General features: G+C 50.9%; 1 protein-coding gene across 1 annotated transcript in view; it reads right to left on the reverse strand.

The window, feature by feature from the left end:
* Nucleotides 1-1,177: 1,177 nt before the first annotated feature.
* Nucleotides 1,178-27,361, reverse strand: part of NTSR1 (neurotensin receptor 1) — a 46,694-nt gene continuing 20,510 nt past the window's right edge. Inside the window, exons 2-4 of the mRNA XM_043480036.1 lie at nt 6,311-6,512; nt 3,098-3,188; nt 1,178-2,136 (exon numbers count right to left, since the gene is read on the reverse strand). Of these exons, the coding sequence (XP_043335971.1) occupies nt 1,887-2,136; nt 3,098-3,188; nt 6,311-6,512 (543 nt within the window). The 3' untranslated portion in view covers nt 1,178-1,886. The remainder of the gene's footprint in view (nt 2,137-3,097; nt 3,189-6,310; nt 6,513-27,361) is intronic.

Raw genomic sequence — 27,361 nt, forward strand, 5'->3', positions numbered from 1 at the left:
AGACCCGGGTCCCCACTGACGTGAAGTGGGCAGACAGTAAGGTGTGCCCCCAGGAAGGTCTCATCTCATTCCACGTCCTCTCCGCCCCTACCTCAGGGAACCGTCCTTCCATCATCCAGGCTGGGTCCTCCAGAGCTGACATGTCCAGCTCTGGCCGAGTGGGTGGAGTCACCACGCCCACTCCTCAGGCAGGGAAACCGGGGCTCGGGGAATTGCAGTGTGCGCATGGTCCAAGGAGGCCAGAAGGGTCTGAGGGTCTGTCAGAAAGAGTCCAGGTCCTCCGCCTGAAGCCAGCACCTGGGACCAGACTCAGTCTTTGCTGAACTCTGATGCCCACTCACTGAGCAGGGCGGGGGGCTCCCCTCTCCCTGTCCAGAACAGGCGCCTGTGTGGGAGTTCTGGGCTGGCCTTGTCCTCTGCGCCCATGGCCGCTGTGTCACGGCGTGGCTGCCTGCTATGGGGACCAGCTGTGGGCTGACTCTCCTGGCCTGGTTCTTGCTGAACAGCTTGGGGGAGGGTCACGTGACCCCTGATCCATAGCAGAGCGCAGATCTGACATGCCCGTGGACACTGCAGCATCTAACTGGCTGTTTCTGTGGACGGAGGCTGAGACCAGACCAGGAGTGACTCTCAGATCCCGAGTCAGTGCCACCCATGTAGTCGTCTGCCTGTCTGACCATCGGTCTGACTGTCTCCCTTCTGGGCCGATGTATTCCAGGCCCAGGGAGGACTTGCTTTTAAAGGTCTATGTTTCACTTCTGGTCTCTTGGCCACTCATAGTCCAGCTGGTCCAGAGCAACTCTCCCGGGGCTGCCTTCCTCTGGCTCAGGGCGCTTTCCTGGGGCTGGGCCGTCCTGTCTGGGACTGGCTCCCAGAGACCAAGGAGGCGCCTGCCATCCTGGGCATCTGAGCTGGGCCAGGCCCGTCTTCCCGCATGATGGACGAGTCTCAGTCTCTGCCTGGCTGCTGGCCAGCAGGTGGCCTGTACCCGTGGTTCTTCCTCCTCACCTGCGGCCCCAGGGCTGGCATCTCTTGGAGACCCAGCCGACCCTCCTCCACCTCGGGTGTCCACCCTGAAGCAGCTCGGAGCCAGGCTGCAGGAACTCAATTGGACAGCAGAAATGAGGGTGCATGGCAATGCCCCTGTCCTGGCCTGGGCCGCCAGGACCCCGCGGCCCTGGTCTTGCTTCCGCAGAGCCAGGATGGAGAACTGGAAGGCCAAGCCTCCCAAGGTGTCCCTGCAGGGCTTTGCCACCTTGGCCGGGGGAGGACAGGCGAGGAGGGAGAGGCCCAGGGCTGGGCAATGGCAGGCTGACCTCAGCCCTCTGGTGGCATCAAAGCTTCCTGTGACACCACCTTGGAGGGGGTGTCGAATGCCTGCTGCAGAAGGGGCTAACTTGGTCTTGAGCTGACTGGAGGTGTGACAGAGGCCCTCGGCGGCACCAGGCCAGTGGTGGTCCTGCCGGCCAGGCTCTTTTCAGCGCCAGCTCTTGGGGTCATTGCCCTCCAATGTCAACTGGGCTGCCCAATGGCCTGCCTTGATCTGCCCCTTTCATTTTTTTCTCCCTAAACATCCATTAGTTTGAGAACAAAGAAGACTGCCTATCACCCAACATGAATTTCTCCTCATTAAAGGCCATTTTTGGATCTGGGAGGAGAGCAATCTCTCTTGCTTTCAAAGAGGAGAGGAGGGGGGTGGTGGGGAGAGAGGAGAAGCTGAAAAGAAATGGGGCCTCTGGGATATGGGTGCCGGGTCCTGGACCTTGGATACCAGGGAGCAGGCCCTGGAATGACTCCCTCTAGCTCGCAGGTGCTGGGTGGATGGGGGTGGAGGCTGAGTGACTCCATCCTGGTCCCCTCCCAGCTCCCTCCCAGCCTGCCCGGCGCTAGTACAATGTCTCCCGGGTGACGTTGCTGGAGAAGGTGTGGTTGCTGGACACGCTGTTGGCCTTCCTTGAGAAGGCTGGCCCCCTCCTCCTGCGCCCCGCCAGGGGACAGAGACAGACCAGGGTGGACAGGAAGATCTGGCGGAAGTTGGCGGAGACGAGGTTGTAGAGGATGGGGTTGATGGTGGAGCTGACGTAGAAGAGGGCGTTGGTCAGCATGTAGAAGTAGTGGTAGAAGTCGTAGAGGAACCTGGGGGGAGAGGACGCTCAGGTCTGTGGGCCCAGACACACAGGGTGGCCCTGGCCAATGTGGGGATATTTCATAATAACCTCCAGGACTCTGGTTTCTCTTGAGAGGTTGTTCTGTATACACTCCTGCCCAGCACCGGTCAGCTGAGCTGCTGAGCTGAGCTGCGGCCACCCTCCCAAGCAGGGTGTTCAGCTTACTTGGGCCACAGTCTCCACCTTTCCCTGCTGCCCCGTGGGCGTGCCCTTCCTCTGCAAGATCCCAGTCTCCCCAGGGCTGCCAGGCTCAGCTGGGGCTTGGCCTCAATGGAACAGCCAGGGTAGAAGCCCCTCCACACAGTTCAGACAGTTGTGCACCTCACCTTGACTTGCTTGCCTGCATGCACAGGGACCTCACTCCCTCACCTGGCAGCCCTGAGTCTCAGAAACCCTGTGTTTGGGGCTATGTTCCACGCCCTGCACCTTCTCCTCATTCAGCCTAGCTGTGCCCTCCCCAGAGGCTCCCTGTCACTTGGAAGAGCCCATGACCCTTGACCTGGAGCCCGCTGTGCAGAGGAGCTCACCCAGCAGGGTTCAGACTGCCATCATGGGAAGGCCTGTGCCCAAATGTCACAGTGTGGGTGTGATGTTCTTGGAGCCCCAGGTCCTCCTGGTGGATGACTCCTCCAGGCTGGGGGTGGGGGTGGTCCAGGGGCCCTGATGGTTGCTGTCTCTCCACCCACAGCCAGCAGGGCCAGCCCTTCCTTTCGCTCTCCAGACTCCCCCAAACCTGCTGACCATCTTAGGACCTGCTTTCCTTTTCTGAAGCAGCTTCCAGGGGTTTCTGTCCCATCACAGCCTGCTGGGGGACACTGACTCTCACCCCTACCCTGAGCTGCCCCTCTCAGTGCCCCACCCCCACCTGTTTTGGGGAGCACGCCCCCGTCCTGAGCCTCACCCCCTCGGCCCCTGCCTCCTGTACTCACGGGGTCCACTGTTTGTCCGAAATGTAGCAGAACATGAGGCGTCGCACGTGGTAGGGCAGCCAGCAGACCACGAAGGCGATGACCACGGCCCCTGAGACATGGAGACACTGACCTCAGAGAACTGGAGGGAGAGGTCCTGTGCCCACGGATTGAAAGACCTAATACTGTTAAGATGACTGTGCTACCCAACAGATCTACAGATTCAGTGCAATTTCTGGGTAAGTCCTGATGACATTTTTTGTAGAAGTAGAAAAACTCATTGGGAATTTCAATGGATGCTGAATAGCCAAGACAGTCTTGAGAAAGAACAACGCAGGAGGACTTGTCCTTCCTGACTTCAATTCCCCCCGACAAAGCTACAGTCATCCAAATGGAGTGGTACGGTTACAAGGACAGACATATAGACCCATGGGTCAGAATGGAGGGTCCAGAAATAAGCCCTCCCAGAAACGCTCAAATGATTTTCTATTAGGTACCAAGATCAAGGTGGGAAGGACTCTTTTCAACAAATGCTCTGGGAAAACTGGATCCCCACATGTAAAAAATGAAGCTGGACCCTAATCTCACACCATCCACAAAAATTAATTCACAGTGTATCAGAGATCTAAACATAAGAGCTATGAGTATAAAATTCCTAGAAGAAAATATAGAACAAAATTTTCACAACAATGGACTTGAAAATCATTTCTTGGTGATGGCACCAAAGACAACAAAGGGAAAAAATAAATAATTTGGATAAAAATTTAAAAACTGTGTATTAAAGGATACAATTGACAGAGTGAAAAGACAACCTACAGATGGGAGAAAATGTTTGCTTCACACCTGATAGGGATTAATATCCTGGATATATGGGAAACTCAATAACAAAACTCAAGCAACCCAGTTCACAAGTGGGCAGAAGATTTGAACAGACATTTCTCCAAAGAAGAGATGCAAATATGCAATAAGCACATGAAAAGATGCTCAACACCACTGATCACCCAGGAAAAGCAAATCAAAACTACAATAAGATACCACCTCATATCCAATAGGATGACCATTATAAAAAACAGTAAAACACCAGAACATAGTAATTTGGGGGAGGATATGGAGAAACTGGAACTTTTGTGCACTGTTGGTGGGAATGTAAAATGGTGCAGCCACTTTAGAAAATAGTATGGCTGTTTAAAAGTATTTCTTAATTCAAAAACTTAAACGTGCAATGACCCTGTGAAAGTACTATGAAAGTGAAAGTAGCTCAGTTGTGTCCGACTCTTTGCAACCCGATGGACTATACAGTCCATGGAATTCTCCAGGCCAGAATACTGGAGTGGGTAGCTGTTCCCTTCTCCAGGGGATCTTCCCAACCCAGGGATCAAACCCAGGTCTCCAGCATTACAGGTGGATTCTTTACCAGCTGAGCCACAAGGGAAGCCCAAGAATACTGGAGTGGGTAGAATATCCCTTCTCCAGCGGATCTTCCCAACCCAGACATGACCATGTGATTTAGCAATTCTACTCCAGGGTATATACACACATATATATATCCAAAGAACTGAAAGCAGGAACTCAGATACCAGCACCTCATAGCACTATTGGCAGGAGCTGAAATCAGTGGAGGATGGATAAACATGTGGCCCTTGCATCCAGTGGAATATTATTCAGCCTTAAAAAGGAAGGAAATTCTGACACAGGCTACAAGGTGGATGAACCCTGAGGCTATTACATCACGTGAATAAACCAACCAGTCACAAAACCCACAAATACTGTATGATTCCACTTATATGAGTTCCCTAGAGGAGTCAAATTCATAGAGACTGAAAGTAGAAGGTGGTTGTCAGGGGATGGAGGAGTGGTGAGGGCTTGCTATTAATGGGAAGAGTTGCAGTTTTACAAGGCAGGAAGGGATGGTGGTGATGGCCCCATAGTGATACAGTGTCTATACAGGTGCCAAACTGTGCACTTAAAAATGGTCAAAATGGTAAGTTTTATGCTGGGTATATTTTACAAGAATGAAAAAGAGAGCAATAAAAAGTCAACTGCTTGGGAAAGCTTGGGGCTGACTGTGCTGTCTTGGGGAAGAGAAAAGTGTGGTCCCTGAGGTAGTGTCATTGTCTTGGGGTTGTAGAGGCATCTGTGGGGGTCTTGGGTTTGGGGCCCACACCCTGGCTGCTGTCCTGACCCCATAGGCCCTGGAGACCCTCACTGGGGGGTCTCCGGAGACCGCAGGCCTGGAGTGGGGAGGCCCTGTCAAGGGAGCCGCCTGCTGGAAGCAGCAGAAAACAGGGGTTGGAGGCACCAGGAGTTCCAGAAAGCCTGCCCACACACAGCAGATACAGATGCTGTGGTCTTGCCTGCTGGACACTGCCTGCTGGTCACCTGAAACCAGGTTGCAGGGAGCCGAGTCAGGCCAAGGGCTAAACACGCCCGAAGCGCCTCACCCATCAGTTACAGGACACAGATGGAGGCAGAGAAGATCATATGTGGGAAATATTGGAGTAATAAACAAACAAAATGAATTTTACCTGTTTCTTTTTACTGTTTAAAAACATGATTATTGGACCATTTAATATCTCATATGGGGCCTGCAGGCATCATGTTCCTGTTGGGTAGAGCTGCTGGGACCTTTTCCTCTTACGACCAGTGGCTGCAGACGGTGAGGGGCCAGCAGCCTGGGGCAGAGCAGGAGATGGGAGGGTGGCTGCTGGGGCTGGCGGAAGGTGGGGGTGGGTGCTCTGGGGGGCTGAGTGGGCCGGGGCTGCCTCAGGAGAGTGGGGAGGGGTAGGTGGTTTTGAAGACCCTTCCTTATGATGCCACCTGCAGGCCCAGACCAGGCCAGGGAACAGATGGATGGAGGCTGGACCCTCACAACCCACAGAAACAAAGGGTCCACTCCATGTGACCCTTCAGGACTTCAGGATGCCCTGTTAGAAGCTGTGAGGGGGGACGGAACCTCTGGCCTTTCTAGCTGGCACTCGACTGCCTGGCATGCACGGGGACCCCAACTCTGCAGCCCCGGCTTTGTGAGCAAACTAACTGATTTAGAGCCATGACGGAGGCTTGTTAATTGGTGAGTGGGTGGACGAGTGAGTAAATGAAGAGCAGCCCGATCCCCAGAGGAACTGGCACTCCAAGCCTCAGCCTGACATGCTTGGTTCCCCAGGTCTCTAGATCTCCCTGTTCGTGGTACCGAGCTTGCCCCCACACCCACCCCAGGGCCCAGAAGTTACGTACGTAAGACCCGGACGCCGTGGCGCAGGGCCTGGACCCGGCCGGGCTCGATGGACATGTTGAAGGAGCTGTGCTGGTCCCCGACGGTGCACACCTGGCCCGGCTCAGCGGCTTGGCGGACCATCACGGTCAGCTTGTTGGCGATGACGGTGTTCAGGATGGAGATGAGAACCATGGGGAACACGAAGGACATGAAGGTGTTGATCTGTGAGAGAGGGAGGAGGGTGGCTCTGAGACCTGGGTGGGGATGCGCCCTGGGGCCCACCTGTCTGCTGGCCCTCAGAGAGACAGAGGAGGGTGTCCCTGAGCCCCAAGCGGGGATGTGCCCTGGTGCTCGCCCACCCACTGGCCCAGGTTCAGCGGCTGGATGTGGGAGTCGCTGGATCTGCCCATCTCCAGGCCAGCTCCGTCTGCTGGCTTGAGGGTTCACGGACTCTCTGCCACCTCAGGGAGCCCCCAGCACAGGGCCCAGTCTGGGGCGTCCCGGCTGTGGTGAGGGTCTAGGCTCTGCATTTCCAGGTCTGGACAAGGATGCGGCCCCACCTGACCTCTCTTCAGCATGGCCCACCCAGTGTCCCTCATCCTGCACATGGACAGCTCACATTAGGACACAAAGCAAGGACCCTCCCTACTGCCCCACCCCCTACTGCCTCTCAGTGCATTGAAGAGCACTTCCTGTTGGCACCTCCATCTTCGGCGTCTCTCAGCCTCTGGGGAGACCGAGTCTCCAGGTGCCGAGGGTCTTGCTAAAATCACCGGCTCAGATGGGAACCTGAGCTAGGGCCTGGCCCTTTAGTGATACTAGGCTGAGACCCACCTTCGCAGGCACCTGCTCAGCCCGAGAGGCTGTGGCCTCTCTGAGAAAGTACTGTTGTTCCCAATAGGGACACAAACCTCCAGTGGATGTGTGTGACCCTGACCAGTGATGGGGAACAGGTCTCCCATGGTCCTGAATCCGCCATCACCTCCGGTGGTGGTGGTAGTTTAGTTGCTCAGTCGTGTCCAACTCTTGGTGATCCCATGGACTGTAGCCTGCCAGGCTCCTCTGTCCATGGGATTCTCCAGGCAAGAACACTGGAGTGGGTTGCCATTTCCTTCTCCAGAGGATCTTCCCAACCCAGGAATCAAACTCGGGTCTCTTGCATTGCAGGCAGATTCTTTACCTTCTGAGCCATAAGGGAAGTCAGGAGAAATACACTCTGGTGTAAAATCACACATGGCTCTGTCTTTTGAGTGCTCAGCCCCACCGAGTTTGGGGGACAGGTCTGGAGACTTGGACAACGAGGGGCTGGTGAAGCCGAGGGGCAGCTCTGGGCTGGGGGCTGGGTAGGGGTGCAGGCCCAGGAGACAAATCAATTCCCATGAGTCACCACAGCCGGGTATAATTTAAACAAAATGAATGTACCCAACACAGATTTTAAATGTCAAAACATTTGAAATACCACACCTTGCTGAGCACAGACAGTGAAACAGCCACATATGGGGGATGCGAGCGGTGGACCAGGGCCCAGGCTGGTGGGTTGTGGGGTCTAGCCTGAGGCCCCAGCAGATCCCTGAGTTGGAAGAAGTCCAGGCACTGACCCTGACATTCCAGGGTGGGGTGAGGGCCCCACCACTGCAGCCCCCCAGTAGAGGTTTGAGGATGAGGCTCGGCCAGCAGGGGCTTCCAGAGTGGGTGCCTTGCCTAGGCTTCCCTTGCCCCTCCAGCCTGGACTGTGGGGGTCCAGGGGTCTGCCTCGTTTTGCCAGGGTTTCCAGCACAGATGGGGGCTCAGGCTTCACCCAGTTCTGCACTCTACACCCCACTTCTGGGAACAGGGGAGCAGCCCACTCCCAGCTACAAACAAAGAGGAGTGAGTCTGCTCTGCCCTGTGCAAACCATCCAGGAAACACTGGAAGTGCATCCACAGGAGAGACAGAGGGGGAAGGAGGAGCAGCCGGGCCTTTCCTTCCAGACAGAGATGCCTGGGTGTGGAGGGCTCAACCTCAGCCTCATCTGTGCGTTTGTCCCAATGACACATGAGACCATGTGGGGACAGAGAGGCAGACTCTAAAATTCAACTGGAAAAAACAATATAAGAGTGGCCAGGACAGTTCTGGAGGGAAGGATGGTAGGTCAGCAGGGGCAGGAGGCCTTACTCACTATAGGAGATCACTAACAGAGACGGTACAAGATTTGCTTGGTGCAAATAATTCATGGGGGCAAGAGAGGCCCGAAATGTTCCCAAGGAGGCAAACATGGTAGATGGTGGAGGTGGCGTCCAAGTGGTGGGGGAAGATGGTGACAGGCTGCAGAGCTGGGGGTGGGCACTCAGGGCCTGCTGCATCTACTGCCCTTTCCCGGGACCTCCTTCTGCTGCCCAGGAACCCCCCACCCCTCTGGATTTCTGACCAATGGGCACATTCCGTAAGGCCCAGTTGTGTCCTCTTTGGACAAATGCAGGGTGCGTGCTCGCCTCTGCACCAATCATGCTTGTCCTCTGAAGATCAGCCCCAGACCTGATGTTCAGGAAAGAGATCTCATCTCTTGTTGAGGGTGGGAGGCTGCTGAGTAGGAAACTGCTTTTGTGGCCCTTGGTGCTATTTTCTCACCTGTGAGGGAAGGACCTGACTAACAGTGAAACCCCCACAACAGGGGAAAGGAAAGCACCCTGGGGACACTGAGCTCCTGGATCCAGCTCTGCCTGTAGTCATTCTTCCCAGAATTTGAGTCCTTCTTGTGCAAAATAAATATTCCTTTATTCCCCTTAAGACAATCCGAATGAGTTCCTGGAACGTGTACCCTGACTCACAGAGATCTCACACACACACACACACACACAAAATCAAGATCAAGCAAAGATTAGAACACAGAAATAAAAGCTACAAGTCTGCTAGGAGAAATTATGAAATTTTAACTATCATGATATACTGTTGGAATTTAAAAAAAAAGTAGTTTAGGCACAGCTGGAAAATTCTGCTATAAAAGTTAAGTGGTGGAAAAAAAATTCTCTCAGTCCCAGGAGAAATTCCGGTCCCACCATACCCTCCAAACACTCCTACAACTATGGCCCTGGCCTCCTGCCTCTCTCACTTCAGACGGTAGGGTGTGGAGAACAGGGACCAGATCCCCGCCCCAGGGAGCCAGGAGGACACAGTCTGCAGAGCTGGAGGGCCGGGTCCTGGTGCAGGGCCACCCCAGAGCCTGTCTTTTCTGAGATGGTGGCCAGGCACACTCTGCCACATCATGAATGACCACTGGGCAAGCTCCAACCACACCGGGCAACCTGCTTGGGGGTGGATGGTCTTCTGAGTGACATGTTGAGATGATTCCTTGCCCTACTCCTCCTCTGGGGTCTGCATCCCTGAGCTGAAAACTCCTGAGTCGGGCAGGACCACCAGGAAGCTGCAGGACCCCTGACCTGTCCACTGGTTAGCTTTGACCTCAGGTGGTCCCAGAGGGGCATGTTGGCTTCAGCGTTCTCATCACCAACAGAGACAATGACAGTGCCAGGCTCAGGACCAGAAGCAGAATTCACGCTGGGTTACCCAGGACTAGGGCTGCAGCCTGGGGCGAGAGGGGGTGGAGTGGGTGCTCTGAGGCACTGCCCGAGGACTCTGGACCTGGTCTCTGCCCTCCAGCATTTGCAATTTTGTGAGGGACAGAGAGTGAAATGGTTAAACAATAACAAGAAAGTGGAACAGGACACAAGTCTTATCTGGGAGGGGAGGCTCTCCCTGACCTGCCCACAAACAGGTACAAAGTGCCAATGGGAAGCACATGGCCTGGCCCGGCCTCTGGCCCCCCAGAGCCCAGGGTCCTCACATCAAGACAACTCCTCTGCTGCCCCCTTCAAGGCTGTTGTCCTGTGCACTCTTTCTCTGAGGAGCCATAGCTGGTTTTATGCCACCTGTCTCCCCCTAACTGATCCCACTGTGTTTAGTAAAGAGCCAGCCTCTGGACTCCCAAGCTTCACAGCTCAGCAAGCAGCCCGTGGTGAGTGGGAAGGTGCAAAACACTGCTCAGGGTGTTGGCAAAACCCAGCAGCTTGTGCAGCAGCTTCTGAGGCTGCGGGGGGTGGGGGAGGAGGAGAGAAGGGATTTCCTGTCTGAACTTCCACTGTGGAGCCGCTGGGATGGCCTCTTTGGCTTGGCAGAGGTCACTCCCAGCAGGCGACCAGCTCAGCCAGGCCCAGGGTTTAGGGACCACCTCCTTCTAACCTTGGGGAACGAACCCTCCTCACCCAGCAAATGCTGAAAGTCCCTCCCCCATGTGTGTGCATCCTTGTTAAGTTGCTTTAGTTGTATCCTACTTGTGTGACCCTATGGATGGCAGTCCACCAGGCTCCTCTGTCCATGGGATTCTCCAGGCAAGAATATTGGGGTGGGTTGCTTTGCCTTCCTTCAGGGGATCTTTCCAACTCATGGGTCAAACCCATGTCTTCTGCATTGCAGGAAGATTCTTTACCATCAGCACCACCTGGGAAGCCCTCCCCTCCCCTCAGCCGCTGCCAAAGGCAGAACAGTGATGTAAGTCACCCAGGGTCCCTGTGTGTCACCATCACTCAGCACAGCCTTGCTCAGAAAGCAAGAACCCAGAACATCTTCAACACCCACTGCCTGGGCTTCTTGATGTTATGATGTATCCACACAACAGGGCGCTGTCAATACAGAGTGACCGACAGGGAGGGCCAAGGTCATGGTGTAGTGAGGAGAGCAAGAACAGAGCAGCTGGCATCTGTGGGGTAAGATGCCAGCTCTACACCAGGTGGCTCCCTGGAGAGAAGCCTAACAGAGGCCGACCTAGGGAGAGGACTGGGTGCTGGGGGCTCCAGGCATGTCCTCTTGGCCTTAAATGAAATTAATGAATGGAATAAACGTGTATCCTGTGACCACTGCCCAGGTCCTGCACCCATGGTGACACGCCAACCACACACCCCTCTTGCCTCCCTGGGGCAGGATATTGTAGGTGGAGGGGACCAGATTTCAGCACATCCACTCTCACTTCAGGGGCAGGACACTGGGTCTGGGATGGCAGAAAGGTCCTTTCAGGTGACACAACCCATAATCTTCTGGGGCTGACACCATCTAGGGTGACTGCCCTCCATCATCCCTCATCTCAGTGGCTCCCAGATACTCCAGATATTGCTGGGACCCCTCCAAGAGGGTGCACAGTCCACAGCAGACAAGTCTGGGAGAGAAGACAGACCAACATTGAAGCCTGCTGCCCCGTGGGTCAAGTCAGTGCTGACCGCAGAGCAGAACATCTGAGCCTCCCCCAGAATTGCCTGTGCTGCTGAGGCACCAAGTTAGTCATCTTAGTTCCTAAAAGGGCACTTTGGGGAGTGGGCTCCATGGATTGGGTGCACCTTGGGCTTAACTTGACTGCTCAGCCACTGGTCTTGCTTCTCACAGTGCAGTCCCTCACTGTTAGGTGGTTCCAGTAACAGAACTTGGCTCAGTATAAAAGAGGACATTCTAAGTCCCTCTAACTTCCACTTTCTAGATGATACATATCATAACGCTTGACAGATGCTTTCCACCAGCCAGACCCACGCTTAGCACTGTGCACATGGAGTATGCATGGAGAAACTACTGCTATTCTCATTTTACAGAAGACAAAGCCCAGACCCAATCTGACCTGCATCCCGGCGCTCACCTGCATGGTGGGGCTGGTCTGTGAGCAGAGAATAAGTGAATGGAGCACCCACTGGTGGTGGGCAAGTGGAGGGACTTCATCCTCATCCACAAAGCCTCAGGGGGGGACATGCCCCAACCCAGATTCCCAGAGGGGACACTTTGGGTAACTGCAGAAATTTGAGCACACCTTCTAGTGCAAAGGCCATGACTCCTTCCAGGACTGCACCTCCATCCATCACTCTCTTTCTTTGGCCTGCCCTTTACTCCACCCTGGCTCTCATGCATGTCTTCTGGCTTAGAATTTCTGGGAAAGGGTGGACCAGGGTCACCAGCGACTCAGAGTGGACAGAATGCTTGAGCCCCAGAGAGCCTCGGGGTTCAGCACCACGGACAGTGCCCGTTGACCACTGGCCTGGTGGGGGGAGAGACTGGAGAGATTGGGGAGGGGAGGGCCTGGGTGGGGGGAATAGGGCCAGCTGGGGGCAGGGGCCATCAGGAACACTCCACACTGTCCTCACTGCTCCTAAACTCTTTGTGGCCTCTGATGAGGGGCAGATGAGCAGCCTGTAACCTCTACAGGAGCCTCACCAAGTGCCCTGCTGCCTATGCAGGCAGCAGCTCTGTCTGTGTGTCTTTCCCCTCTTGAGCGCTGGAGCCACAGAGACATGCTACCTCCCCCACCCCCCTTCCGGGTAGTCACATCCTGTCTGCTCCTGGCTGTGCTGCAATGATGGCACCAGCCCGGCTCCAGGAGACCCTCAATTGGATTAGGGAAATGGCCTCTCACCACCCCTGCCCCTCCACCCCTGCTGGGTCAGCCGTGCTCATCCTCGAGGGGAGAGGAGGGGACCCCTGCCCTCAGCAGCACACAGGCCAGATCCTGGGGCCTGGACTTGGCTGTGAGCTGGTGGGGGCTCATTCATCACTCTGGGTGTGGAAGCTGGGGTGGCAAGTCACATTCCAGTGATTCCAGCCCCTCTCAAAACTGCTTCAAAACCATCTGTGGGCTGGATGCCTGTTTGCCATGTTTTCAAACACCTCTTGGCTAAAAAGCCCACAAGAATATTCAGACCAGTGGGATGTCTGCTGATTAACCACCAACAGGGCTGTAAAAGTCCTTGACCAGGATGGGCACAGGGCAGGGGGTGGAGGTCTAATCCCGGGCCTGGCCCCCACCTCTGTGCATGTGGGCAGGAAGGTACCTTGGTGGTCACCTGGGCATCTACATGGAATCATGTCTCTTGTCCCCACCCACACCTCACACCACAATGGCAACAAAGTCTGCCTTGCAGGGCTGCTCCCAGACAGTAAGAACTGGCTGCTGTTTCCCCACTATCCACACACAAGCCCCTGTGGTCATTGCCAAGCCTCCTGTTTGAGCTTTCCTGCTGTGTGGGACCACAGCTTGATTCAGGATTACCAGTGGTGCCGATGCTACACATGTTTTGGAGGCTCCATGTGCGCCTTGAAGGAACTTAGCCATCAGAGAACACTCTTGGCTCCAGGCCAGGAAAACCTGGGGGCCTGGTCTTAATTGAGAGCCTCTAGGGCCAGTGGACATGGGGAGTGGATTTCTGGGGAATTGAGCAAATTCCCCAGCTATGCTGGAGAGTGAGTCCTGTAGCACCAGGCACCGCTGTGCTGTTGGGACCGGGGTCCAAGCTGGTGTCAGTGTATTCCAGAAAGGGATTCCTAGGAAGGAGTGGTGTCCCTGCTGCAGGGCAACTGTCCCTCACCTAGTCCTCCACCTCCAGGGGTGGTGAGAGTGGCCCTACCTTGAGTTCATTGGCAGCTGATTCTCCAGCCCCACAATTTTTAGTGTTTTCTGGCCATGTAATTGTGTGGGCAGCTCAGCAAATATCCTGTTCATTTCCAATTTCAAATTACCACCCACTGACGTGTGGTCACTGCGCTCCTTGTGGACATCAGGCTCTGAACTCTGAGTCTCGGCTGCTCTCAATAGAATTAGAGCTCTGTCCTTGCTTAGGGCAATCTGATTACGGTGGACTCGGAGCCGAGTGGCCGGTGTCAGGGAGGGGGCCTGAGAGCGGCCATCCACGTCCCCCGAGACCCCACTCAACCAGCGTTTGGCTCTAGTTTTCTCCCAAGCTGACCACCCCCTGGGAATGGGGGGCACCCTGTGCTCTGGGCTTGGCCCTGGGAAATGACACAGGGGTCCCCTCAGCCAGGCCTCCTGGGGCTTCCACCTGGATGGCTGTGATGAGGAGGGAGGGTGCCTTAGAAGAGATGGTGGGGTCCTGCACTCCCACCCCACTCAGCCCCCACCCGTGCAGGTGGGCCTGGCTGCCTCACATCAGTGAAGTGAGAGAGAATAGCCGGGGGGGCTGGCCGGCATCCCAAAGTTCATTCCCCCACACCTGTATCTGAAGACCACTCTTCCCCCACCCCCCAAGAGACCCCTGGCTGCATGACCACATGGGGTCCACTGTGCTGTCCTCCTTATGGCGATGCAGGGCCCTCTGCAATAGGGAGCAGGCTTGGCTTTTGCGTGTTGTGGGTGGCCCAGGCACGCGTGGCTCCCCGCCCTTTGCATGTGTATTGGGGGGATCCTGAAGGGTGATTCCTGTTTCTAGAAGCAGAGTGAAGATCAGAGCCACCCAAGCACATGCCCTTCTCAGACCGGACCTGCCTCCTGCCTGTAAACACAGGGTGGCTGGTCCACCTGGAAGATCAGGGGATGGAAGCAGACCAGGCTGGTCCCCAGCTGCAGAAGGACCCTGCATGACCCAGGCCCTGGGTGCCTGGAGCACTGTTGACAGTCTGAGCCTGAGGGCCGGGGCCGGGGTGGGTGCTGATTGGTGCCCAGGGGAGCTTCGCTCTCTTGAGAGCCAGGCCAGCAGCTCACAGGGACTGTGAGAGGCTTACTGATGCCCCACTCAAGGCTCATCAGCCCTTTCTTTCCTCGCAGGAACTTGAGGTGGCTGTGACTCAGGCTATTACCTGGAGATGTGCCCTGGGCAGCTGGCCCCCTCCCAGCCCGGGGGCCATGGATGGAGGAGCAGGGACAGGCTTTGTGTCTCTTCTGGAATGTTCCAGCACCCTCCTTTGTTTACCTGCAGTTCCTCTCCTCAACCTTTCACGGGCCCTCACTCCCTAAGCAAGACTTCCCTGGTGGCTCAGATGGTAAAGCGTCTGCCTACAGTGCAGGAGACCTGGGTTCGATCCTTGGGTCAGGAAGATCTCCTGGAGAAGGGAATGGCAACCCACTCCGGTGTTCTTGCCCACCCCCACCCCCTCAAAAAAAGGGGGCTCCACAGAATATTTTGGAGAAGGGAATGGTAACCCACTCCAGTACTCTTGCCTGGAAAATCCCATGGATGGAGGAGCCTGGTGGGCTACAGTCCACTGGGTCACAAAGAGTCAGACACGACTGAGCGACTTCACTTTCTTTCTACCCCCCAGCACTGACAAGAAGTCCTGTGAAGACAGGGGGAAATGGTGGGAATGCTGGACAGGGGTCATTTGTGTCATTTGACTGGGCTGTCTGACCCCAGAACTTGGGGACTGTTTTTTAAATTTCTTCATAGACTCTGGTCCTAGGAATAGGTTGCCAGCAGCTGGCTGGCCAGGAGGGGACTGGTTTTACAAATGAAATGGATACTACCTGTGATGTCCCACCCTTCCAGTCACACTACACAGAAAGGGGGGTGGGTGGGAGGGTGGGGGCCTTTTGCTTGTATTTCCTATGAACCAACAAATCTAAACTGTGGGTCTGACTTGAAAAACCAGCAGCATGTAATTAAAGCTTGATAGAGGAGAGCTGGCTGCTGAATGAGCTTAAGTGACTGTGAAATCAACCGTGAGAGGGGACCGCAACAGGGGCCCATGCAGCTGAGCTCAGGTCGAGATGAGCACCAGGTGTCCTGCAAGGGGTCCGTGCTGTGACGGGGTCTGAGTGGTCCTCCCTCGAGCCCCCAGACGCCAGTCATACTTCAGTGGGTGTATTGTGCATGTGTGTCTGTGTGTCTATGCGTGCCTATGTGAGTGTGTGTGTGAGCTGCATGTGTGCACAGCTGTCTTCCATGTCTAGTCCTGTTCAGCCCTTTGTTGCAACCAAGCGGGACACTCTGAGGTCTTCCTGAAAGGGTTAGTTGCTCAGTCATGTCCGACTCTTTGTGACCCCATGGACTGTAGCCTGCCAGGTTCCTCTGTCCACGGGATTCTCCAGGCAAGAATACTGGAGTGGGTTGCCATTTCCTCTTCCAGGGGATCTTTCCTATGCTGTGAGCAAACCCTCATCTCCTGCATTGGCAGGTGGATTCTTTACCACTGAGCCACCAGGGACACCTTCCTGAGGCAAACCCCTCACATCCTCTGCTTTAGCTCATCTCTGAAGCACCAGATAACAGTATCTGATGCACATTCCCAAGTTGTGGCACAGATGCTGAAACCAGATGAAGATGGCAACTACTTGAGGACCTCACGCTCGTAGCCCCCAAGCCTCCTGGAGCTGGAGGACTGATAATCTGAATCCCAGTGACCCCGCTCCGGCACCTCCCCACAACCAATCAGAGAATTGTGCAGGAGCTGATCACACACCCTGCAACGCCCACCCCTTCTCTCAGCCAGCCTTTAAAATGCTCCCCTGAAATCCATCAGGGAGTTCAGGATTTTTCAGCACCAGCTGCCCTGGACACTGGGTTTGGTACCAACAGTAAACCCTGCACTTTCCTTGTCACTGGACTGGCTTTACTGTATGTGGGCGAGGGGACCAATGTGGTTTGGTGACGTTGGCTCACGAAGACCCAGATGGTGACTTCAGTGACAGAAATGCTTCATGACTGAGGCCTTGGCCTCCCCCTCAAGTGGCCTCTGAGAAGGCCATCAGGTTCCAGCTGTCCAGCTGCTGTGCCTCAGATCCTGAGCAGACCCCATGCCCCCCAATCTGTGTCACCACCAAGGGGACATGTTTCTAAACAAACTTCCGCTCAGCCGACATGGGTCTCCCTCTGTGGAGGGAGGAGAACAAGCAGATCTGGCTGATAGCAGGCTCTAAAAATTAGACTCTGATCAAGAGGGCTGTTGAACATGGAGTCCAAATTTAGTGTTTAGACCAGATACCTTTGAAGAAAGCTGAAGAAAGCTCTGAGCCAGAAATGGGGTTTGACCAGAGCCTTGGCTCCCTGGACACATGCCCCCTGTCCCCCAGGCGGGATTTGGTTCTGCAGCCTCAGCCTCATGGGCCACGATGGGGTAAACAGTGCTCTCTTGCCTGTGCATTCATTTATTTTATGTCTTTTACCCTCAGTTCAGCCTCACATTAATTAAAGTGTGCATGGGACGACAGACTTGAAGGGGGCAGCAGAGGCGTTGTCTTGGCATGAGGACCCTGGGCTGCAGGGGGTCAGGGGCCGGGCCAGGCCATGTGCTCCCCATCGGCGCCTTGCACCTGTTTGTGGGTAGGTTGGGGAGAGCCTCCCCTCCCAGACAGACTTGTGTCCAGTCTCACTTTCTTGTCATTGTTTAACCATTTCACTCTCTGTCCCTCACAAAATTACAAACACTGGAGGGCAGAGACCAGGCCCGGAGTCCTCGCGCAGTGCCTCAGAGCACCCACACCACCTCCCACCCCCAGGTTGCAGCCCTACACAGCCCTACACAGAGGGGTGACTGCTCTGGGCTGAACGTGTGTCCCCCAATCCACCCGCTGAATCCCAGCCCCCAAGGCGATATGTTGGGAGTTGGGACCTCCGGGAGTTGATGAGGTCATGAGGGTGGAGCCCCATGATGGGCTTAGAGGCCCCAGGGAGACCCTGCCCTCCCACCCACTGAAGACAGCAAAAGGACATGATCCTTTTTTTCCTTTTCTCCTTCTTCCCCTTTTTTCCTTTTCACTATTTTAAAATTTTAATTTTCTTAAACTTAGTATATATTTTTCTATATTTATTCCTTTGTTTGCCTTTCCTACTATTCTTTTCCCCTTGCAGTTAATCTTCAATGTATATAAATCTTCTTTATCTACCTCTATTTAACTTTGCATATCTATTCTTTCTTTCTTTTCTTTCTTTCCTTTCCTCTCAACATATTTGTTAGTTTTGTTTTCATTGCTTTATTCCCCACTTGGCACCTTGCTTTAGTTTTGTTTTCCAGTTTGTGCTTTAGTTAGTTTTGTTCTTAACTGGTAAATATAATTTTTGATTTCCTTTGTTTGCTGGGTCAATCTATTATACTTTATTTTTATTGGACTGTTTTGACTTTGCTCATGGGTGTATATGTATATGTGTATATTCCATTATTTTAATGACTATTTGCCTGATTTTGTAACTGCATTTGTCTGGGGTTCATCTTTGGTTTCTTGTTTTTGCATATCTGCTTTAATCTCACTTACTGCCATAACAAACCACTTGTTGAATCTTTGTTCCTGATGAGAGATCAAGCCCTGAGCCTTTGGAGTGGGAGCACTGACTCCAAGACCCTAGACTACCAGAGAACTAACCCTAAGGGGTATCAAATAGTGAGAACTCACACAAAGGAAATCACTGTAATACAAGACCAGGCATCATCCAGCCACGATAGCACCCTGTGCAGGATGCCTCATCTGAACAACAAGCAAAATAAAAATACAAACCCAGTCATCAGCAGATAGGATTACCACCTCACTCAGCCTTGCCCATCAGAGGAAAAACAAACAAACAAACAAACAAAAACTCAGCACAAATTTCACCCTATATGAAGCTTACACAAACCACTGGACCAAACTTAGAGTGGAGAAACCAAAGGAAGAAAGAATTCAACCTTGAAGCCTGGGAAAAGGAGATCTCAAACACAATAAGTTAAAAAAAAAAAAAAGAAAAATGAAAAGGCAGAGAAATACTACACAAATAAAGGAAAAAATTAGAAACACATAAGTCTGAATAAATGAAGAGGAAATAGGCAAACTACTTGAAAAAGAATTCAGAATAATGATAGTAAAGATGATAAAAAAAAAACCTTGAAAGCAACATGGAGAAAATACAAGAATCAATTAACAAAAGCCTAGAAGAATTAAAGAATAAACATAAGAGACAAGCAGCATAATTACTTAAATTAAAAATACTCTAGAAGGAATCAATAGCAGAATATCTGAAGCAGAAGAACGAGTCAGTGAGCTGGAAGATAAAATGGTGGAAAAAACTTCTGAAGAGCAGAATAAAGTAAAAAGAATGAAAAAAACAGGATAGTTTCAGAAACCTCTCAGACAATATCAAGCACACCAGCATTCCAATAATAGAGGTCCCAGAAGAAGAAGAGAAAAAGAAATGGTATGAGAAAATTTTTGAAGAGATTATAGTTGAAAATTTCCCCAACATGGAAACAGAAATAATCAATCAAGTCCAAGAGACACAAAGAGTCCCATACAGGATAAACCCAAGGAAAAACATGCCAAGACACATACTAATCAAACTAACAAAGAATAAACACAAGGAAAGAATGTTAAAAGCAGCAAGGGAGAAGCAACAAGTAACATACAAGGGAAATCCCATAGGCTTAACAGCTGATCTTTCACCAGAAACTCTGCAGGCCAGAAGGGAATGGCAGGATATATTTAAAGTACTGAAAGGGAAAAATCTACAATCAAGATTACTGTACCCAGAAAGGATCTCATTCAAAATTGACGGAGAAATCAAAAGCTTTTCAGACAAGCAAAAGTTAAGAGAATTCAATACCACCAAACCAGCTTTACAACAAATGTTAAATAGACTTATACAGTCAAGAAATACAGGAGAGGAAAAAAGATCTATAAAATCAACACCAAACAATTAAGAAAATGGCAATAGGAACATATATATCAACAATAACTTTAAATGTAAATGGATTAAATGCTCCAACGAAAAGACACAAACTGAATGGATACAAAAACAAGACCTATATATATGTTGTCTGCAAGAAACCCACTTGAAACCTTAAGACTTGCATAGACTGAAAGTGAAAGGATGGAAAAATATATTCCACACAAATGGGAAGCAAAAGAAAGCTGGAGTAGCAGTACTCATATCAGACAAAATAAACCTTAAAGTAAAGAAGATTACAAGAGATAAGGAAGGACACTACATAATGATCAAGGGATCAGTCCAAGAGGAAGACATAACAACTGTAAATATCTATGCACCCAACATAGGAGCGCCTCAATACATAAGACAAACACTAACAGACATAAAAGGAGAAATTGATAGTAACACAATAGTAGTAGGAGACTTTAACATCCCACTCACATCAATGAACAGATCATTAAAACAGAAAATTAATAAGGAAATACAAGTCTTAAATGATACATTAGATGAGATGGATCTCATTGATATCTTCAGGGCATTCCATCCAAATGCAGAAAAATACACCTTCTTCTCAAGTGCACATGGAACATTCTCCAGGATAGACCACATCTTGGGTCACAAATCAAATCTCAGTAAATTTAAGAAAATTGACATTGTATCAAGCATCTTCTCTGACCACAATGCTATGAGACTAGATATCAATTACAAGAAAAAAACTGTAAGAAACACAAACACATGGAAATTAAATAACATGTTTCTAAATAACCAATAGGTTACTGAATAAATCAAAAGGGAAATAAAAAAATTTCTAGAGACAAATGACAATGAAAACATGACAACTTAAAACCTATGGGATGCAGCAAAAGCATTTCTAAGAGGGAAGTTTATAGCAATACAATCCTACCTCAAGAAACAAGAAAAACATCGAATAGACAGCCTAAGTTTACACCTAAAACTACTGGAAAAAGAAGTAGAACAACAACAAAAAAAAACCCCAAAATTAGTAGAAGGAAAGAAATCATGAAGATCTGAGCATAAATAAATGAAAAAGAAATGAAAGAAACAACAGTAAAGATTAATGAAACTAAAAACTGGTTCTTTGAGATGATAAACAAAATTGACAAACCTTTAGCCAGACTCATCAAGGAAAAAGGAGAGAAGAACCAAATCAACAAAATTAGGAATGAAAAAGGAGAGGTTACAATAGACAATGCAGAAATATAAAGAATTGCAAGAGACTATTATGAACAACTATATGGCAATAAAATGGATAACCTGGAAGAAATGGACAGACTTTTAGAAAAGTTCAATCTTCCAAGACTGAACCAGGAAGAAATAGAAATTATGAACAACCCAGCTGCAAGCACTGAAATTGAAGCTGTGATCAAAAATCTCCCCAAAAATGAAAGCCAGGACCAGACAGCTTCACAGGAGAATTCTATCAAACATTTAGAAAGAGCTAATGCCTATCCTTCTAAAACTCTTTCAAAAAATTGCAGAGGAGAACACTTCCAAACTCATTCTACGAGGCCACCATTGCCCTGATACCAAAAACAGACAAAGACAACACACAAAAAAAGAAAACTACCGGCCAATATCACTGAAGAACATAGATGCAAAAATCCTCAACAAAAACAGAATTCAGCACCACATCAAAATGCTCATACACCACGATCAAGTTGGGTTTATTCCAGGAATGCAAGGATTCTTCAATATACACAAATCAATCAATGTGGTATACCATATTAACAAATTGAAAGATAAAAACCATATGATAATCTCAATATGCAGTAAAACCTTTGACAAAATTTTTCATCACCCATTTATAATTAAAACTCTTCAAAAAATGGGCATAGAAGGAATCTACCTCAACATAGTAAAGGCCATCTATGATAAGCCTACAGCAAACATTTATTCTCAATGGTGAGAAACTGAAAGCATTGCCCCTAAGATTAGGAACAAGACAAGGGTGTCCACTTTCACCACTATTATTCAACATAGTTCTGGAAGTCCTAGTTACAACAAGAAGAGAAGAAAAAGGAATAAAAGGAATCCAGATCAGAAAAGAAGAAGTAAAGCTCTCACTGTTTGCAGATGACATGATACTGTACCTAGAAAACCCTAAAGATGGTATCAGAAAATTACTGAAGCTAATCAGTGAATTTAGCAAAGTTGCAGGATAAAAAATCAACACACAGAAATCACTTGCATTTCTATTTACTAACAATGAGAAATCAGAAAGAGAAATTAAGGAATCAATCCCATTCACCATTGCAACAAAAAGAATTAAATATCTAGGAATAAACTTACTTAAGGAGACAAAAGAACTGTACACAGAAAATCATAAAACACTGTTGAAAGAAATCAAAGATGACATAAACAGATGGAGAGATATTCCATGTTCCTGGGTAGGAAGAATCAATATTGTGAAAATGACTATACTACCAAATGCAATCTATAGATTCAATGCAATCCCTATCAAATTACCAATGGCATTTTTCACAGAACTAGAACAAAAAATTTCACAATTCATATGGAAACACAAAAGACCCCAAATACCAAAGCAATCTTGACAAAGAAGAATGGAGCTGGAGGAATCAACCTTCCTGACTTCAGGTTATACTACAAAGCTACAGTCATCAAGAGAGTATGGTACTGGCACAAAAACAGAAATACAGACCAATGGAACAAGATAGAAAACCCAGAAATAAACCCATGCACCTATGGATACCTTATTTTTGACAGAGGAGGCAAGAATATGCAATGGGGCAAGGACAGCCTCTTCAATAAATGGTGCTGGGGAAACTGGACAGCTACATGTAAAAGAATGAAATTAGAACACTTCTAACACCATTCACAAAGATAAACTCAAAATGGATTAAAGATCTAAATGTAAGACCAGAAACTATAAAACTCTTAGAGAAAAACATAGGCAGAACACTCAATGATATGAATCAAAGCAAGATCCTCTATGACCCACCTCCTAGAGTAACAGAAATAAAAACAAAAGTAAACAAGTGGAACCTGATTAAGCTTAAAAGCTTTTGCACAGCAAAGGAAACTATAAGCAAGGTGGAAAGACAAACCTTGGAATGGGAGAAAATAATAGCAAATGAAACAACTGACAAAGGATTAATTTCCAAATATATAAGCAGCTCATACAACCCAATACCAAGAAAACAAACAACCCAATCAAAAAGTGGAAAAAGACCTAAACAGACATTTCTTCAAAGAAGACATACAGATGGCTAAAAAACATGAAAAGATGCTCAACATCACTCATTATTAGAGAAATGCAAATCAAAACCACAGTGAAATATCATCTCACACTGGTCAGAATAGCCATCATCAAAAAGCCTACAAACAATAAATGCTGGAGAGGATGTGGAGAAGAAGGAGCACTCTTGCACTGTTGGTGGGAATGTAAGCTGATACAGCCACTATGGAAGACGGTATGGAGAGTCCTTAAAAAAACTAGGAATAAAACCACCATATGACCCAGCAATCCCACTCCTAGGCATATACCCTGAGGAAACCAGGGTTGAAAAAGACACGTGTATTGCATTGTTCACTGCAGCACTATTTACAATAGCTAGAACATGGAAGCAACCTAGATGCCCATTGACAGATGAATGGATAAAGAAGTTGTGGTACATATACACAATGGAATATTACTCAGCTGTAAAAAAGGAATGCATTTGAGTCAGTTCTGATGAAGTGGATGAACATAGAACCTATTATACAGAGTGAAGTGAGTCAGAAAGAGAAAGATAAATATTGTATTCTAACGCACATATATGGAATCTAAAAAAATGGTTCTGAAGAATTTATTTACAGGGCAGCAATGGAGAAACAGATATGGAGAATGGACTTATAGACACGGGGAGAGGGAAGGAGAGGATGAGATGTATAGAAAGAGTAACATGTGGAAACTTACATTACCATATATAAAATAGATAGCCAACGGGAATTTGCTGTATGGCTCAGGAAACTCAAATAGGCGCTCTGTATCAACCTAGAGGGGTGGGATGGGGAGGGAGGTGGGAGGGAGGTTCAAAAGGGAGGGGATATATGTATACCTATGGCTGATTCAGATGGTAAAGCATCTGCCTGCAATGCTGGAGACCCGGCTTCAATCCCTGGGTCGGGAAGATCCCCTGGAGAAGGAAATGGCAACCCACTCCAGTACTCTTGCCTGGAAAATTCCATGGACAGAGGAGCCTGGTGGACTACAGTCCATGTGGTGGCAAAGAGTCAGACATGACTGAGTGACTTCACGGCTGATTCATGTTGAGGTTTGACAGAAAACAACAAAATTCTGTAAAGCAATTATCCTTCAGTAAAATAATACATTAGAAAAAAAAAAAAAAAAAAGGACATGGTCAGTCCCAGTACCTGGAGTCTGGTAGAAGCCTCCAGTCTGGTCCATCAGAGCAGATGGAGACAGTTCCCCAGGGTGACCGCTCCAGGGAGGGATGGGCAGGGTGGCTGCCATCTGGGGAGGCTCCAGGGGCACAGCCACCATCCCATCCTCGAACTGTGGAGGAGGGTGGGGGCCGACAGCCCATGGGGCGCTTCTCCCTGCAGTGGGCATCTCGTCCTAGGGCCACTTTGTCTTCATCTTTTCTCCAACCATGCGAGGAACTAAATTCCCCCTCCCAGCCCTGCACTTGTCACAAAGGCATAGTCAGTTCATTTGTTAGACTGGGGGTGTGTCAAGCTGCTGACACTGGGTTTTGATGCAGAAGTGAGATCCAGCTGAACTGTGGCATCCTGGCACGGAGCAGACAGGCTTCCAGAGGCCCCACCTCCTGCCTGCAATTATGGCAATTTGCATAACTGTGAATGGGGCTGGCCTGGGTTGGCGGGGTCTGTGCGGAGCACCAAGCAGGCACAGGCCTCCCTGTAGCCCCCAGTAGGCCAGGTGGGCAGTGGCGCAGCCCCAGAGGATGGAGAGGTCAAGAGTGAGCTATTCCCTGGGGCATGGTGTGTGTCTCTGAGTTCCTGTTCCCCCCACCCCACCCCCAGCTGGCTGCCCAGGAACTGAACGCAGCGCTCCCAGTCACTCACACACTGAACAGATGAGTACATGCTCCCCTTCACCTCTCTCGCCCCGGCCACCCTAACGGTGTGGCCTGTAAATGATAGAGTCAGTCTCTCACAGCTCTGGGGGCCACAGGGTGAGACCAGGTGCCAGTGTAGATGGGCTTGGGGGAGGCTGCCTTCCGTGTTCCCCTGCAGCAGAAAGAGGGCGGGGACTCTCTGGCCTCTTATAGGGGTGCTAATCCCATCACGAGGGATGCCCCACAAAGGCCCCACCCCTTAAACCATGACTAGGGGCAGTGATTCAACATTGGAATTTGGGGGGACACTTTCAGTCCAGAACAGCTGGCAAGGGGAGGGATGAACCATCTCCACACGGGGTGGGTGGGGGCTCTAGTAGCAGTGGGTGGGGGAGGCCTGGGCAGACTCTGGAGAATGGCCCCAAGTACACACGTTTCCCACATGCATGGACAGGCCACTTCCTCCCCGCTGGTGGCAGCGTCTGTGGCTGAACAGCCCAATGGAACAGCCTGGCTTGTGCCAGCCACAAATGATTTACAATTTTCCAGTGGCTACATTAACAAAGTAGAAACAGGTGGAAATAATTTCATTAATGGATTTTTATTTAACTTAATTTATTCAAAATATTACCATTTCAACAAGCAACCAGAATAAAAAGCACGAGTGAGGTGCTGTTGTTTCTGCTTCCTACGAGCTCTCTGGAGTCACGAATGTGTAGTTTTCACTGAAAGTCCCTGGGATTCAGACTGGACTCTGCATTGCAAAGGGCAGCTCAAGGCTTTTATGAGAAGCCCTGCAGAGCAGTTTCCAGAAACGTCCACCCCACAGCCCGTGATGCCTGCACCCCCTCCCCAGGTCCCACCTCTGGCCTGCAGGGGAGAGAGAAGTGCAGCCTTCAAACCCCAGGGTCACCCCTAAAATGGGATGTGTCAGAACCTGCACAAGGTCAAGTTAGTCATTCATTTAAAGGGAGTCATGAGCAAAGTTGTGCTAAAAGATGAAGCCACTCAGCAGGAACTGTGGGCAGGCAGCCCCTCTGGGGGACACTGGAGGAGCAGCAGGGACCCCAGGATAGACTGTGTCTGGGGCCACAGCGTCCAGAAACAGACCTTGGCCTTCTCCACACCTCAGGAAGTGTCCAGATGCACTAAGATTTCCAAGGAGGGGGGAAAAGCCACAAGGTGCGCCCCAGGAAATCTCGCTGTCCTGCCCTATCACCTGCCCAGCTCCAGAAAGGAACCGGAGTTATGCCAAGGAGCTAAACCCTGAGGACAGGGTGCTGGGAAGGGTGGAAGCACCCAGGAGAAGAGGCAGACTGAGCAGCTTCCCTTCCCCCCACCCCTGGCCCCAGTCTCTTTCTCCATAAACTGGGACAGTGGGGACAGCACTCAGCCCTGAGGGTGGCCGTGGGGTGGGGGAGGGGTCCGAGTCAGCTCTCAGAACTTCATCAGTGATGCGGGGAGTTGGGGGCAACCGTGTCTGGGCTGTCACAGTGCCTGACACACACCAATCACAGCTTTGTCACAGTCCTGATCCCTGTGGGAGGTCTGCTTACCGCGCTCAGAAGCTTCGTCATCACCTGAGACCCGAGTTGAGAGCCTCCATCAGAGGGTGGCGGACCCGCCCTCTCAAAGCCTGGACCACCTGTCACATCGCTAGGTAAGAGGCCCTGAGCTGGTCAACAGCAGTCACACTTTCTAGAACTTGTCCTCCCCACCCAGAACACTGGGATGGACACAGACTGACTCCAGTGGGGACCCCGGGGGGTCCCTGCCCAAGACGGAGCTCACGGACCACAGAGAGGAATGCGGGTCAGGGGTGGCTCATGAGGGAACCCACCGCCTCCTTCTCCCCAGATTTGTGCTAACGTTTATCCCCAGAGCTGAGGCTTTGAAGGGTGGTCACACAAGGTGCCTCCCAGCAGCCTCGCAAGGACAAGGACTCAGACGTAGACTCGGACATGGAGACTATTTCCCTGTTACAACTGGTAATCAAGATTCATTTTCCCTGACAGATCTTATCCTGAAAAGACATCCACACTGTGTTTATGACATGTAAATTACTTGGGATTTGCAAGTCGATTACCTGCATGAATATTCACGATGCTGGATACCCAGGCAGGTCGTGGCTCCCAGGACACAGCCCGCCTGGGTCCCCAGGCCTCTCACAGTGACATGACAAGTCTGACAGATGCCCGCACAGTCACCAGAGGTCACTGTCACCTAGACATCAGCAGGGTCTGCAGGCCTGGAGCCACCTCACTGTGACCCCGACAGGCAGGGGAAGAGATGCTGCACCAGGGAATGGGGTGGGGGCACCCTTGCCCTGTTGATTGACCTACTTTCCTAAATTAAAGGTGGCTGCGTGGGGCTCTGGCCAAGACCCAGGGCTCCCTTGGCATTGGCCTGGTGGTGGGAGTGGGACAAGGCTGTAGCCCTCCCCCGGGATGTGTGCACTCCTGGCTCCTTGTCCATCTCTGACACTGGATGGGGAGCTCTGAGGTTCTCTCCCCTGTGACCACAGGCACTGCAGATGGCTGGGGCAGCTGGTCTGTGAGCTGGACAGTCAGAGGGAGCCTGGGGTCCACATTCAGGCCTTCT

This window comes from Cervus canadensis, chromosome 10, assembly GCF_019320065.1.
Source record: "Cervus canadensis isolate Bull #8, Minnesota chromosome 10, ASM1932006v1, whole genome shotgun sequence".
NCBI lineage: Eukaryota > Metazoa > Chordata > Mammalia > Artiodactyla > Cervidae > Cervus > Cervus canadensis.